General features: G+C 37.3%; 1 protein-coding gene and 1 non-coding gene across 3 annotated transcripts in view; one reads left to right on the top strand and one right to left on the bottom strand.

The window, feature by feature from the left end:
* Positions 1-14,945, bottom strand: part of PEX1 (peroxisomal biogenesis factor 1) — a 71,687-nt gene that overhangs the window by 55,187 nt on the left and 1,555 nt on the right. For both annotated transcript variants that reach the window (XM_061197807.1, XM_061197808.1), the window contains exons 2-6: positions 10,875-11,018; positions 8,663-8,746; positions 3,796-3,910; positions 2,931-3,697; positions 1,132-1,251 (exon numbers count right to left, since the gene is read on the bottom strand). In XM_061197807.1, coding sequence (XP_061053790.1) covers positions 1,132-1,251; positions 2,931-3,697; positions 3,796-3,910; positions 8,663-8,746; positions 10,875-11,018 — 1,230 coding nt within the window. The remainder of the gene's footprint in view (positions 1-1,131; positions 1,252-2,930; positions 3,698-3,795; positions 3,911-8,662; positions 8,747-10,874; positions 11,019-14,945) is intronic.
* Positions 11,532-11,638, top strand: LOC133097094 (U6 spliceosomal RNA). The gene has a single exon (XR_009701967.1). It is a non-coding gene; the product is annotated as a U6 spliceosomal RNA (small nuclear RNA).

Below are 14,945 nucleotides of genomic sequence, written 5' to 3'. Positions count from 1 at the left end.
ATGACCCTGACATAATGACCATTGATATCCAGAGGATCCAGAAGTATCACTTGAATTATCAGAGAAGGATTAAATCATGTCTGGAATTTTTTAAACATATAATAATTTTCCTGTATTATAATTCTCTGAGAACTGGTAATCTAAACTGGTACAGATGATGATATCCTATTAAAAAGATTTTAAAGTTAAGCTCCATACCTCATTTCCTGACCCTATCAGATTCTACTAAATTAACAGTGTTGAAAAGTAAAACAATCTAGCTCTCTTTTATGCTGCAATGTTAATACTGAAACAACATGCGAGAATTTTTTTAAAGATTACCCAGATGTAGCAAAAATATTAATCTTTTAAAAGCCAAATTATCCATATTTGCACTGGCACAATATATACGTGTATTGCTTATTAAAGACTTCTTGGTTTCTCAAAAAGTTAAACATAGAATTGCCATATGACCCAGCAATTCAACTCCTAGGTATGTACCCAAAAGAAAAGAAAGCAGGGACTCAAACAAATACTTGTATATAAACATCCACAGCAGCACTATTCACAATAGTTAAAAAAGCAGAAATAACCCAAGTGTCCATCAACAGATGAATGGATAAACAAAATATGGTATATACATACAATGGAATATTATTTAGCCATAAATAGGAATGAAGTTCTGATATATGCTATAGTGTGGATGAACCCTGAAAACATGTTAAATGAAATAAGCAAGACACAAAGGGCAAATATTGTATGATTCCACTTACATATAAGATCTAGAATAAGTAAATTCACAGAGACTGAATACAGATGAGAGGTTACCAGGAACTGGGGGAGGGAAGGATGGGGAGTGATGGCTTAACGGGCACAGAGTTTCTGCTTGGGGTGATGGAAAAGTTTTGGAAATAGACAGTGGTGATGATTTCACAACATTATAAATGTACTTAATGCCACTGAACTGCACACTTAAAAATGGTTATAATAGCATTTTATCTTATATATATTTTACCACAATAAAATAAAAAGAAAAAAAGACTTCCTTGCCCTTCTAGCATAAAGGAGTACAATTCTTATTACTTAACTAAAGCAACTAGAAATTTTACAACACATGTAAAACTGTGATGTAACATATAAATCTGAACTCACTAAGTTTTCTCTAGGTTGTAATTTTAGAAATCTTGGAATTTTAGGGGTAATTTCCACTGGAGTTATTCTGACTACTGCATGCATTTCTATATTTAGTCTCTTTCTCAGGTCATCTGGAATCTGAAATATATAAAAATAAGTTAAAAATATAAATACGTTAAAAGCTTGATTAAGAAGTACTCCATAGCATAAATACTGAGGTGAACTTCTATCAATTCAGGCGAACGATAGATGCTATCATGATTCATAGTATAACCAGATGGGCGTTCAGGTACTGTTGTAACACAAACATTTCAATTTTTCCCCTACATTTGTTTCTTTTAACATCCTCTTCAGAAGGTGAACAGTTTCGATCTATCCAGTCAAGCCTGAGTACCTGAGTAGCTGATGGCAGCTACTGCCACTCCTCACTGGTCATTCTCCCAACCTTTAAAGCAGAATGGGAAGTGCAGGCTCCTCACTGCCATCTTACCTGGTCTCCAGGACTTGACCATTATCCCTTTTTCACCCCATCCTCACCATGTAATATCAAGGAAATAATGGTATTTCCTGCCTAATGGCAGAACCATTAATAGAAAGAGATAAGTCATAGTAAGTTCAGTGTTAGACAATTTGATTTTGAAGATGCAGTGGGATCTTCTTAAGTAAGAGATTAAAGCTAACAGAAAATATGAGGCATTGTTGGAGCTTTAGAAAATGATGTAGGCTGAGAGATTAAAATTTTGTAAGTCGCCTACATAAAGGTCATAGGTAAAACTGTGAGAGTAAAAGAAATCTACAAAGGAGACCCCCTTTCCTTCCCATTGTTCTTCCCTGTCCTAACAATTTCCTCCCTTCTCACCCTGAAGTTTCATTTCACAATCATTCAAAATTAGGTTCAAATAAAGGGGGCTGGTGACTCATTTCATATAAAATTCGTGTTAATATTTGAGGCCAGGGACTTCCCTGGCAGTCCAGTGGTTAAAACTTCACCTTCCAATGCAGGGGGTGTGGGTTCGATCCCTGGTCGGGGAGCTAGGATCCCACATGTCTTGTGGCCAAAAAACCAAAACATAAAACAGAAGCAATATTGTAACAAATTCAATAAAGACTTTAAAAATGGTCTGCATCAAAAAAAAAAAATCTTTAAAAAAAATATATTTGAGGCCAAGATGAGAAGGTGAAACGCTAGTTGCTCTACTTTGCTCTCCATCACACACAAGTTAAAGAGCCAATACCAGCAGGGTAAGGACCTTCTGGGTACATTTGAATCCAGGTCATCTCACGTAGTGGGTCTCTCCCTACACTGGGCATTTCCCCCGATACATAACAAGTCCTTCCTTTATTTTCAAGAACTTGGAAACACATCTTCTGCAGGCATTAAAGATGTGACGCTTTGTAGGGCACTCCATTCAAAGCATGAACTCAAGAGTCAGCCTGCCTGGGTTTGAATCCTAGTTCTACTTACTAGCTAATAACCCCAGGCAAATAATTTTGACCTCTCTGGGCCTGTACCAATCTTAGCTTATGCCTGTCCAAGTTTACTTAGCCAGAAAATACACAAACCCTACCCAAACAAGGACTTTACCCTGCAACCAGAAATGTGTCCCCACAGGAACTTTAGATACTATTTATTATACTGGTTTTCAATTTGTACATAAAATATTACTTTAGTTCATAATTTGGGGAAGTTCAAGCAACATAAAATTATTTCCTCCCTAATTATAAGATTTATACTAACCCATTTGCTGTACACCAGAAATTAACACAACACTGTAAATCAACTATACTTCAATTAAAAAAAAAAGATTTATACTAACCCAAACTTTCCCAAGATGAAGAGCTTCTAAGTTTTTGGTGTATTTAATGGCATTCTCCAATTCCTCAAGTCCATTCCAGACTACCTTTAGCACACAGGCATTGCCACCTTCTTGACTATGGTCTGGGCTACTCTGTTTTTGATCTAGTGGTTCTGACATTTGCTTCTCTTTTTCAGGTGACAGGACATTTTGCTTCGTTTTACTTTGCTGTTGCTTTGGAGAAAGTAGTTTAACTAGTTTTCCATAGGTCACAGTAAAGCTGGGCTCCACATCAAAATATTCCTGGTCCCATGGAAATACATGAATGGCGTAATGTTTGTGAAACAGAGAAGTTGCTGATGCATTACATATGCTGGGAGGCTGAGATTTGCATACTCTGAAAATATTGTTCAGAGGAACAACTTTTGACTGCATAGTTTTGAATGCATTGATTTCAGTTACCCCCCAGGAGGTGTCTTGTTTCTTCTCAGACCCAAAAGAAAAAATGCTTCCCATCACAGACCACAAGCTTGGTATTAAGGATGAGTCAATTGTATCCTCTGAATCTGTTTCTTTAGACCCAGTGACTCCTACAGTATTTGATTGAAGTTGCTTGGTTTGAAGTTCTCTTGTCAATCCTTTTTGGTCTCCTCCATAATTATGAAATTTTCCATGTGCATTATCTGCTTTTGAAAACGTATTCTCTTTGGCTTCGTGGGTCTTTGGCTGAATAAGGAGTCTGCTATCAGTTTCCAGCCTTCCATAAGGAGCAGCTGGTATTAGTGCAACTGTGTAGAAAATAAAGGTCATTAGTGTGCATTTACCTCTGCTTTGGATTCAATGCTACTGTGAAGAGTATGATGGAAAATATTACAATGGCACCTACCAATCCGGATAAATATGTAAGTTTGCTGATCAACCCAAACAGGAAAAATGGCTTTTGGAAAAACTATTCGAATTTGATCTAGAAGATGCTGTTCAAGGGAAGCAGCATGCAGCTCCTAGAACCAATAAACAAAAAGATCAATTCACTTTACATTTTGTCTATTGCAGGCCTAGTAAGGAAATATCAACTCATTCTTATAAATCAAACCAACTCAGAACATATAATGCCAGTCACAGAAGAGAAATCTAAAGACACTGATATGCTGGAGGATCAGATCAAGATGGCGAAGGAGTAGAACAGGGAGCTCACCTTCTCCCACAAATACATCAAAAATACATCTAACGTGTGGAACGGTTCTCACAGAATATCTAGTGAACGCTGGCACAACACCGCAGATTTCCAAAAGGGCAAGAAAATCTCCATGTAACTGTGTAGGACAAAAGAATAAAGAAAAAAAAAGAGAGAAAGGAATCGTGACAGGACCTGTGCTCCCGGGAGGGAACTGGGAAAGGTTTCCACACCCTGGAAGTCCCCTCACTGGTGGAGAGATCAGCTGGGACAGAGAGGGAGCTTCAGAGCCTCGGAGGAGAGCGCAGCAACCAGTATGCAGAGGGCAAAGCGGAGAGGGACCTGCAGAGACGGTCAGTGCACTGCCCAGCACTCCCCAGCCTGAGATGCTTGTCCGCTGGGGCAGGTGGGGGCTGGGTGCTGAGGCCTGGGCTTTGGAGGTCAGACCTAGGCAGAGGACTGGGGTTGGCTGCATGGAGACAGCCTGAGGGGGGCTAGGGTGTGGTGCACCACAACCGAGGGAGTACAGGAATAAGCCTGGGCCCGCCAGAGAGGTAAGGCGCCATTGTTGGGGGGCGTGCAAGGAGAGGGGCAGGACTACCATTGGAGCTTCTTTATCCACATGAGCACTCTCAGGCAGCAGGGTACAGCCTACGTGCACTCGGGGGGCGGGTACAAGCCGCCACTGCCACCTTGGACTGCAGAGGCAGGTGCAGACCGCTGCCGCCACCAAGTGTCCCACAACTGGGCACCAACCACCACCCCTCCCCTCCTGGGAGCGTGCGCGGGCCATGCACCTGCACACCCCCTATCAAGGGGATAATGGCCAGCGCACGCTGAGGAAAGAGATGGCAAGCACCCAAACCAAAAACAGCCCTCACCCAAAAAAAATATTAAACCACACAAGCTATGCAGGGATGCTTCCGCATATAAATAGCCCTCCAAGACTAGAGTAGATAAGTGTTTCTCCTAAACTCAGAGTAGGAGAAATATAAGCAAAATGAAGAAGCAGAGGAAACGTTCCCAGTTGAAAGACCAAGAGAATTCCCTTGAAGGAATAAACAAGGAAACAGACCTCTTCAGTCTACCAGATACTGACTTCAAAAGGAAGTAATGAAAATACTGAAGGAATTAAGAAAGGCTAGAGACAGAAATGCAGATTACTGTAAAAAGGAAATAGAAACTATAAGGAAGAGTCAAGACAAATTAGAAAATTCATTTGCCAAGACAAAAGCTGAGCTAAAGGCAATGAATAGCAGAATGAATAATGCAGAAGAAAGAATAAGTGATCTGGAAGACAGAATAATGGAAATTACCCAATTAAAACAGCAGACAGCCTAATGAAAAAAAATGAAAGCAATATTAGAGACTTATAATATAAAGCATCTCAATCTACGCATAATAGAGATTCCAGAAGAAGAAAGAGAAAAGGGGACTGAAAATGTATTTGAAGAAATTATGGCTGAAAACTTCTGAAACCTAAAGAAGGAAACAGATACCCCAATACAGGAAGCACAGAAACAAGACGGACCCAAACAGACCTACACCAAGACATATTATAATAAAATGGCAAAAGTTAAAGATGAAGAAAGGATTCTAAAGGCAGCAAGAGAAAAACAAAGAGTTAATTACAAGGAAACCTCCATAAGGTTATTAGCTGATTTCTCTACAAAAATACTGCAGGCCAGAAAGGAGTGGCAAAATATATTCAAAGTCTTGAAAGGGAAAAATCTGCCATCTAGAATATCCTACCCAGCAAAATTATCATTTAGAATAGAAAGAAAAATAAAGAATTTTTCAGACAAGCAAAAACTAAAATAATACAGCAATACTAAACCTATCCTAAAAGAAATATTAAAAGATCTCTTCTAAATAGAAAAGAAGATATAGGAAGGAAGAAATCATGACTGGAAAGTAAACCACTTAAATTAGCCAGTATATAGATCAAAAAGAGAAAAAAAAAAAAAAAACCCTGTCTGTGAAAGTGATGATAAATACAAGGAACAGCAAAAGGATAAACATGAAGATGTAAAAAAGGACATCAAAAAAAATAGATTCTTTTTTTTTTTTTTTTTTAGAATGTGTTTGAGCCTATATGACTATCAGTCTTAAGCAAGCAGATATAGGAAGGGGTTAACATACTTGAAAAACAGGGCAACCACAAATCAAAAACATACAATAGATTCACAAAAACAAAAAGAAAAGGACACAGACATAAAATAAAAGGAAATCATCAAACCACAAAAGGAAAAACAAAAAGGAAGAAGAAGCAAAGAATCAACTGAAAAACAAGGTTTAATATGGCAATAAATAACATATGTATCACTAATTACCTTAAGTGTCAGTGGACGAAATGCTCCAATCAAAAGCACAGAGTCGCAGACTGGATTAAAAAACAAGAGACTACAATATGCTGTCTACAAAAGACCCACCTTAGGGCAAAGGACTCACAGAGATTGAAAGTGAGGGGATGGAAAAAGATATTTCATGCAAAAGGAAATGAAAAGAAAGTGGGGGTCACAATACTCATATCAGTCAAAACAAACTTTAAAGCAAAGGCTATAAGGAAAGATAAAGAAGGAAACTATATAATGACAAAAGGATCAAAACAAGAAGAGGATTTTATACTTGTCAGCATATATGCACCCAGTATAGGAGCACCAAATACATAAAATAAATTCTAACAGACATAAAGGGAGAAATTGATGGGAATACAATAATAGTAAGAGACTTTAACACCCCCTCACATCAATGGACAGATCTTCTAGTCAGAAAATCAATAAGGCAACAGACTTTATGCAATCCCTATTAAATTACCCATGACATTTTTCACAGAACTAGAACAAATAATCCAAAAATTTATATGGAACCATGAAAGACCCAGAATTGCCAATGCAATCCTGAGGGGGTAAAAAAAAAAAAAAAGCAGGAGGCATAACTCTCCCAGACTTCAGACAATACTACAAAGCTACAGTAATCAAAAGTGTGGTATTGGTATAAAAACAGATATACGGATCAATGGAACAGAATAGACAGCCCAGAAATAAACCCACACACCTATGGTCAATTAATCTTTGACAAAGGAGGAAATAATATAATATGGGAAAAAGACAGTCTCTTTAGTAAGTGGTGCTGGGAAAGTTGGACAGCTGCATGTAAATCAATGAAGTTAGAACACACCCTCACACCATGCACAAAAATAAACTCAAAATTGCTTAAAGACTTAAACATGATACCATAAAACTCCTAGAAGAGAGCATAGGCAAAACATTATCTGACTAAATTGTATCAATGTTTTTCTTAGGTCAGTCTCCCAAGACAATAGAAATAAAAGCAAAAATAAACAAATGGGACCTAATCAAACTTACATGCTTTTGCACAGCAAAAGAAACCATAAAAAAAATGAAAAGACAACCTACAGAATGGGAGAAAATATTTGCAAATGATGCGACAGACAAGGGCTTAATCTCCAAAATATACGAACAGCTCATACAACTCAACAACAAAAAAATAAATAACCCCTCCGGAAAATGGGCAGAAGACCTAAATAGACATTTCTCCAAAGACATACAGATGGCCAGTAGGCACATGAAAAGATGCTCAACATCACTAATTATTAGAGAAATGCAAATCAAAACTACAATGAGGTATACCACCTCTAACTGGTCAGAATGGCCATCATGAAAAAGTCTACAAATAACAAATGCTGGAGAGGATGTGGAGAAAAGGGAACCCACTACACTGTTGGTGGGAATGTAAGTTGGTGCACTCACTATGGAAAACAGTCTGGAGATTCCTCAGAAAACTAAAAATAGAACAACCATATGATCCAGCCATCCCACTCCTGGGCATATACCCGGACAAAACTATAATTCAAAAAGATACATGCACCCCAATGTTCACAGCAGCACTATTCACTATAGCCAGGACATGGAAACAACCTAAATGTCCATCAACAGATGAATCAATAAAGAAGATGTGGTACATATACACAACGGAATACTACTCAGCCATAAAAAAGAACAAAATAATGCCACGTGCAGCAACATGGATGCAACGAGAGATTATCATACTAAGTGAAGTAAGTCAGAAAGAGAAAGACAAATACCATATGATATCACTTATATGTGGAATCTAAAATATGGCACAAATGAACCTATCTACAAAACAGAAACAGACTCACAGACATAGAGAACAGACTTGTGGTTGCCAAGGGGGAAGGGGGAAGGGGGAAGGGGGAAGGGGGAAGGGGGAAGGGGGAAGGGGGAAGGGGGAGGGAGAGGGATGGACTGGGAGTTTGGGGTTGGTAGATGCAAACTATTACACTTAGAATGGATAAACAACAAGGCTGTACTGTATAGCACAGGGGGCTATATCCAATCTGCTGGGATCAACCGTAATGGAAAAGAACATAAAAAAAGAATGTATATATGTGTATAACTGCATTGCTTTGCTGTACAGCAGAAACTAGCACAAGATTGTAAATCAACTATACTTTAATTTAAAAGAAAAAAAAGACACTGATATTTTGAAGTAGTTTAACCTTAAACTGGGATAGTTCTCATTTTGTTTTCTTTACCAGTATCTCCCAATCATCTGCTGAGAGGGGTTCCACCTCAACTTGTTGACAAGACACCACATGGGAACAAGGCTTGAGAAACACCTGGAAAAAATTGAAGTACAAAACTACTATTAAAAGCCTTTTTTATATCCCTAGAAAATAAGTTCTCTCTTTAGCTATGTAATTAATTGTGTGTGTGTGTGTGTTTGTGTGTGGTCCTTAGGTAGGCCCTAAGGCCTGATATACTCAGCATTTTAGAAAAAATTATTTCACAACTAATTATAAAATAAAGGAAAATACATTCTAGCACAATATAAGTTTTAAAAAATAATATAAAATAAAGACAGCCATTTAAAGAAAAGAAATATAAGTTAAAAAATGCAAGAAAAAACACTGATGTCATGAAGTCATGGCTTGATCTTGTATATAAATACTATTATTTCTAGCAGTGCTGCTATTTAGTTTTATAACTAACTTCAAGCCATGCTGCTTCTGGAAAAGTAAAAAACACACTGAAATAGAGATCAGAACCAATTATTTTGAAGCATAATCATGCACAGCTAAAAGTATAGTAAAACAAATATCCCCTCATTCTAGTCTATAGATACACAGGAAATCCTAGTGTCTCTCAAGAATTTGGAATTCACCCTCTTACTTTCTTTCCTCTTCTATGGGCATTTCTGGGGTTAGAGGAGTAAAATCCAAAGGCACTGAGTATTAAATGCTCCTTCTCTGCCTTTTGTGGATTGGAGCAGACTTTCCCCAAGTGCCTCACCTGTTCCTCAGTTATTTCCCTCAGTACCTCCCATATACCCTACTTGAAAGGGGTGACTCTGAGGAAGCACAAAACAAGAAGCTATCATCCTGGCCAACCCAGTCCACTTTCTGTTCCTATCAGTGACTGTTTGGGAGACAGTGCCTTAGTGGTGGTGTTACAATACAGAGAATGTGCAGAAAATCGGATAGAAGTTCACTTTGAAGCAAATGGGAATTAAAAACAAGCAGGAATGTTCAAGGTGCTGATAAAGACATCAAGATCAGGAATAGGAAGTTGATGTTTCCCACAGGGAAGTGCCACATACTCAAAGAGAGCAGATCTATAACTTGCTATGCAATCCTGGGCAACATAGTCCATCTCCCTAGGTTTGCAGAGCAAGGCACCAAAGTTAGTGATTTCTAAGGTCACTATGCTGCTAAAGTTTTAAGATTCTAGCAAAAATTTAAGGTAAGCAAAAGACTAGTGTTAGGCCTATGGATTTCTCATCAGTGGCCTATTCTCATTATCAGAAACATGCATGAAAAAAATTAGTCTGTGTTCAAAACAAGTTAAAAAGATGTGATATTCTTCGGTATTCTTGTGAGAAACTGGTAATAGAAAGCAATTTAGCCCCGTCTATCAAATTGTTAAATGTGCAGTGCCCTAGACTTGGCAATTCAAGTTTTAATATTTATTTCACTTCATACTATACAGACATGTTCAATGTATATTGTCTGTAATATGTGGAAAGGATCTCTGATATAGTTTGTGGGGGAAAAAATTGCAGAAAATATGTATGATCTCATTCTTTAAATCCTAAAGGTCTAATGAGATCCCACAGTACACAATCATTCTGAGGCTGGGGTTAGAGAAAGGGAAAAACATTTTCTACTTTCAACTGTAAAACATTTGTACTGAATATGTATTACTTCTGCAGTTTAAAATAGTTAAAACCATAAACTGGTGAATATGATAAAATGAAGAGAAACATGAGTCCTTAAGCTTTAGAGTTTACAATCTAAGCACATGAAATTCACAGGCAAGACGAAACTGGAAAAATAACAACCCTCTTTGTAGGACAGATTTTTAAAAATCAAGTATGACCCTGGAAGGTTAGAAAATCTGTCAGAAACAAATAAAATGAAGTTCAATAATAGTAAGTAAAACTCATTAACTCATATAGCAAAAATAATTGCACAAAAACAAAATTAGGGAACCTGGAAAGTGAGTAAAATAGTAGAATACAAAATCAACTAGGGACCATGGGAGACTACTAGATAATGACTTAATGGAGTATATGGTAGATAGTGACTTAACAACAGTTATAGTCAACTTGAACATCCTGGATTAGTTATAGCAGCACACAAGTTAGGTGTCATCTCACCGCCTTAAAAAATATATCTGAACTTCTATTTCTATTGCTGCATTACGTGACATCAGAAGAAAGTCATTGTCATCACATTTTGTGCTTACCTGTTCCCCATTTGAAAGTCCAAGTTTCTGACCAACTTGTCTGCTAATTTCAGCCACATTTTCACCTTGATCACTAAAATGTCTGCCTTCCACCCAGCTCAAGAATGCAGGCTCGTGACCCCAGGCTACTTCTATAGCTTGATTCTATTTATTCAAAAAATAAGAAATGGGGGAGAAAAGTTTTGAAAGTTTTTACATGCTTCTCTGGATTCACATAAAAGATAAACTATTATTGCAATCCACACATACAAAAAGAGTTCTATAAATAGCTGATAGCACTCTGTTATATCCACATTTGTCATAGCATTTTAAAAGCTATAATCTTTTCCAGTACCCAATGATGGTGATGCTATGGGTGAAACCAATACCCTTATATTCTTATGATGGCATTATAAATTAATTCAACCATTCCAGAATTTACAATGGCAACAGGTAGCCAATGAACTTAACAGCCTTTGACCTTACTTACTTATTTAGAATTAATGATTCAAAGAAGAAAAAAACTACACCAGAACATATCTCTTCAGTATTTTCTTTGTGAAAACTCAGGACTGTCTTATATGTCTAGCAATATGGAAATTACTAAATAAGCTGTAAATTTACCATTTTAGTAAAGTATAAGTCAATAAGTTGAAACATGTTATCAATAAAAATGTAGTGCTCACTTCGGCAGCACATATACTAAAATTGGAACGATACAGAGAAGATTAGCATGGCCCCTGCGCAAGGATGACACGCAAATTCGTGAAGCGTTCCATATTTAAAAAAAAAAAAAAAAAAAATGTAATAGTATTTATTTATTAGAAGAGTAATACATGGTAAAAGCACAAAAAGTATAAAAGCATAAAATGTGAGGGCTGGTCCCTGTTCCCAGAGGTAATTACTGTTAATAGCTTCTTATGTACATTCCAAAAGTTTTATATTATGCAGCTTCTTAAATAATAATTTTTAAAAGTCTTGAACTATGGAAACATAAGTAAAAGAAAGCAAAGTATAAAACTTATTCTTCTTAAGAGCAATTATATAAAATATGTATGTCTGTGCTTAAGGATTAAAAAATGTTTTCTATGATTTAAAAATTACAAACCTATTAAAGACACCTTGGGAAATATATAAACCTGGAAGGGAAAAAAGGAATTACTGATATTCCCATGTGAATATCAACCATGTTAGTCTATTTCTGGCTAATCCTTTTTTTTAAATAAATTTATATACTTTTTAATTTATTTATTTTTGGCTGCATTGGGTCTTTGTTGCTGCGCGAGGGCTTTCTCTACTTGTGGTGAGCGGGGGCTATTCTTCGTTGTGGTGCGCGGGCTTCTCATTGCAGTGGCTTCTCTTGTTGTGGAGCACAGGCTTCAGTAGCTGTGGCACGCAGGCTTCAGTAGTTGTGGCTCATGGGCTCTAGAGTGCAGGCTCAGTAGTAGTGGCGCATGGGCTTAGTTGCTCCGTGGCATGTGGGATCTTCCCGGACCAGGGCTCGAACCCGTGTCCCTACATCGCCAGGCGGATTCTTAACCACTGCGCCACCAGGGAAGTCCTTCTTACAATTCTTTACAGGACAGTTCAACCACTCTGGCTGACAAAATCTTTCCACCGAGAACAATGTGATACAGTAGAAAGAGACTCAGATTTGGAGTCAAAGTCCAAAGTTACTAGGTCAGCTGTAACTATGTGAGCTGAGATTATAAGAGTCAAGGTGCCCAATCCCCCAAAAACTTTCTACGGGGTTTCATCAGTCATTGACATATAATGCAGATCAATTCCCCTATTTCATATGAAGAAACTTTTAAAACCACAGATGTTAAATAAGGAAATATGAAATATGCCCTGAAATATCAAAAAGGAGAATCCACCAACTCCCTGGAAAAGGGAAAAATCAACTTCATTAAATATGAAAAATACTTCAATTATTCATTTGGTCAAAAGGTAGTAATCAGCCCCATAAAGTCATAATATATGTTCGGTTAGATTCAGTAAACTTTGCAGACTAATGTCCTGAGTTCATTTTTACGTCAAAAATCATTCACTTGGACCACAGAGACCCTGGGCCCTCAGGTAGAGAGAAGAAAAGGACAGCCTAGAGAGAAAGGAGCCCCTTTTCCAGGAGTTCAATCTAATCAACAAATGACTGACCTGCTTTTGCCCAAACCCATGGTATCCATATCACTTGAAGGGAATTGCTGGGTGAAACCATAGGTTGCAGTGCCTTAGGATCCGCCAGGTCCGAGGCCTGGGTAACACAAAGGAAATGACAAAATGGCTATTTCTGGAGGGTGATTTAGGTTCATTTGGTTGCTCTCAGTGTGGATATGAATCCTCTCCCCTGTTTCAGTAACGCAGACAAAGTAACTAAGCTACAGTAGTGATTCTCAACTGAGGGTGATTTTCTCCCCCAGGAGACATTTGGCAATGTCTCCAGATATTTTTGGTCACAACCGGGAGGAGGGGTGTTGCTGGCATCTAGTGGGTAGAGGCCAAAGATGCTGCTAAATATCCTACAATACCCAGGACAGTCCCCCACAACAGGAAATTTCCCAGCCTAAAATGTCAGTAGTGCCAAGGTTAAGAAATCCTGAGTTAAAGCATCCTCTGGGTACCCAGTCCTGAAACAGGACTTGGATAAACAAAAGAAGACAATACTTAAAACACAGAACAGAATATAACAAGTGAGCTGTGTCACATAAACACTGCAGTGAAGTTTTGAAAAGGAGACAAATGTGGGCAACAGAGAATCTGAAACTACGTGGAGGAGGTAGAATTATGCTGTTTTTAAAAGCATGGAATGAGGAAAAATGCTTTAGGGCAGAAGAATAGCTTGAGTAAGAGTACAGAAGTGGGAAGGAGCTGGGTTATGGAAGAAACAGCGAGGCGGCGAGGGTGGATGATGCAGGTGAGTTACAGATGAGGGCAAATTAACTGCAGGGAAATGGACTGGCCAGTTTGCTCATGCATGAAAGTACAGAAATGACCTAGATACCTAAGGTCTCTTTCACCATCAACATTCTATGATTCTAGAACAGAGGGTCTCAACTTTTTGTGCATTCAAGTAGCCTTAAGTTATTTCTAAAACTACAGATGCCTGAAGCCCACTCCCCAAGATTCTGATTCAGTAGGACTGAGGAAGAACCAGAACATCCGTATTTTTAAAGCCTTTTGCAACATGATAAATACAATTAACACTGTTGCATTAATATATATGAAACTTGTTGAGAGTAAACACTGAGTTCTCATCACAAGGAAAACATTTTTTTCTACTTCTATAATTTTTTTTTTTTTTTTATAATTTTTTATCTATATGAGATGATGGATATCACTAAACCAACTGTGGTCATCATTTCATGGTGCATGTAAGTCAAATCATTATGCTGTACACCTTAAACTTACACAGGGCTGTATGCCAATTATATCTCAAAACTGAAAGAAAAAAAGGTAAATCTGACACAGGCCAGAAAATCATCATTCTGACTCTTTACCCATTACAGTATTATCTGTATTACGTATTCAATGCTTCAGCTGAAGTAAAGTAATTCAACCTATTAACTCCCAACTCATGACTTTCTACTTTAACAATTATCTATGCCCTCTAACTCAATAATTCTGGGAGCCTATCCTAAATAACCAGAAAATAAAACAATGTTTTATTATATATTATACAACAAAGATATGTTATTTGTAACTTTTATTAAAATATAATTACAGTATCACTTTTAATGTCTAAAAATTGAATACAATATAAACGTTCCATCACAGTGAACAATTAAATAACGGCAAACTTATGAGAGAATACTAATTAGCCACTAAAAATGACAATTACCTTTTAACAAAATAAAACACTTATAATAACACTAAGGGAAAATATCAGGATACAAAACTACATATAAAGGTGTGTGTAGGACTCCATTTCTGTTAAAAATAGAGATTAGAAACAAAACTAGAAGATTTGATTCAAACTGTTAACATTAGTTATCTTTAGGTTTGGGGATTATGGGTAACTTTATTTTCTTGTTTATAATTTTCCATGCTTTCCAAATTTCCTATAAAACATGTATTACTTTTCTAATTGGGGAG

The sequence above is a fragment of the Eubalaena glacialis genome, chromosome 8, assembly GCF_028564815.1.
Source record: "Eubalaena glacialis isolate mEubGla1 chromosome 8, mEubGla1.1.hap2.+ XY, whole genome shotgun sequence".
Lineage (NCBI taxonomy): Eukaryota > Metazoa > Chordata > Mammalia > Artiodactyla > Balaenidae > Eubalaena > Eubalaena glacialis.
This window is presented reverse-complemented; position numbering and strand designations above follow the sequence as displayed.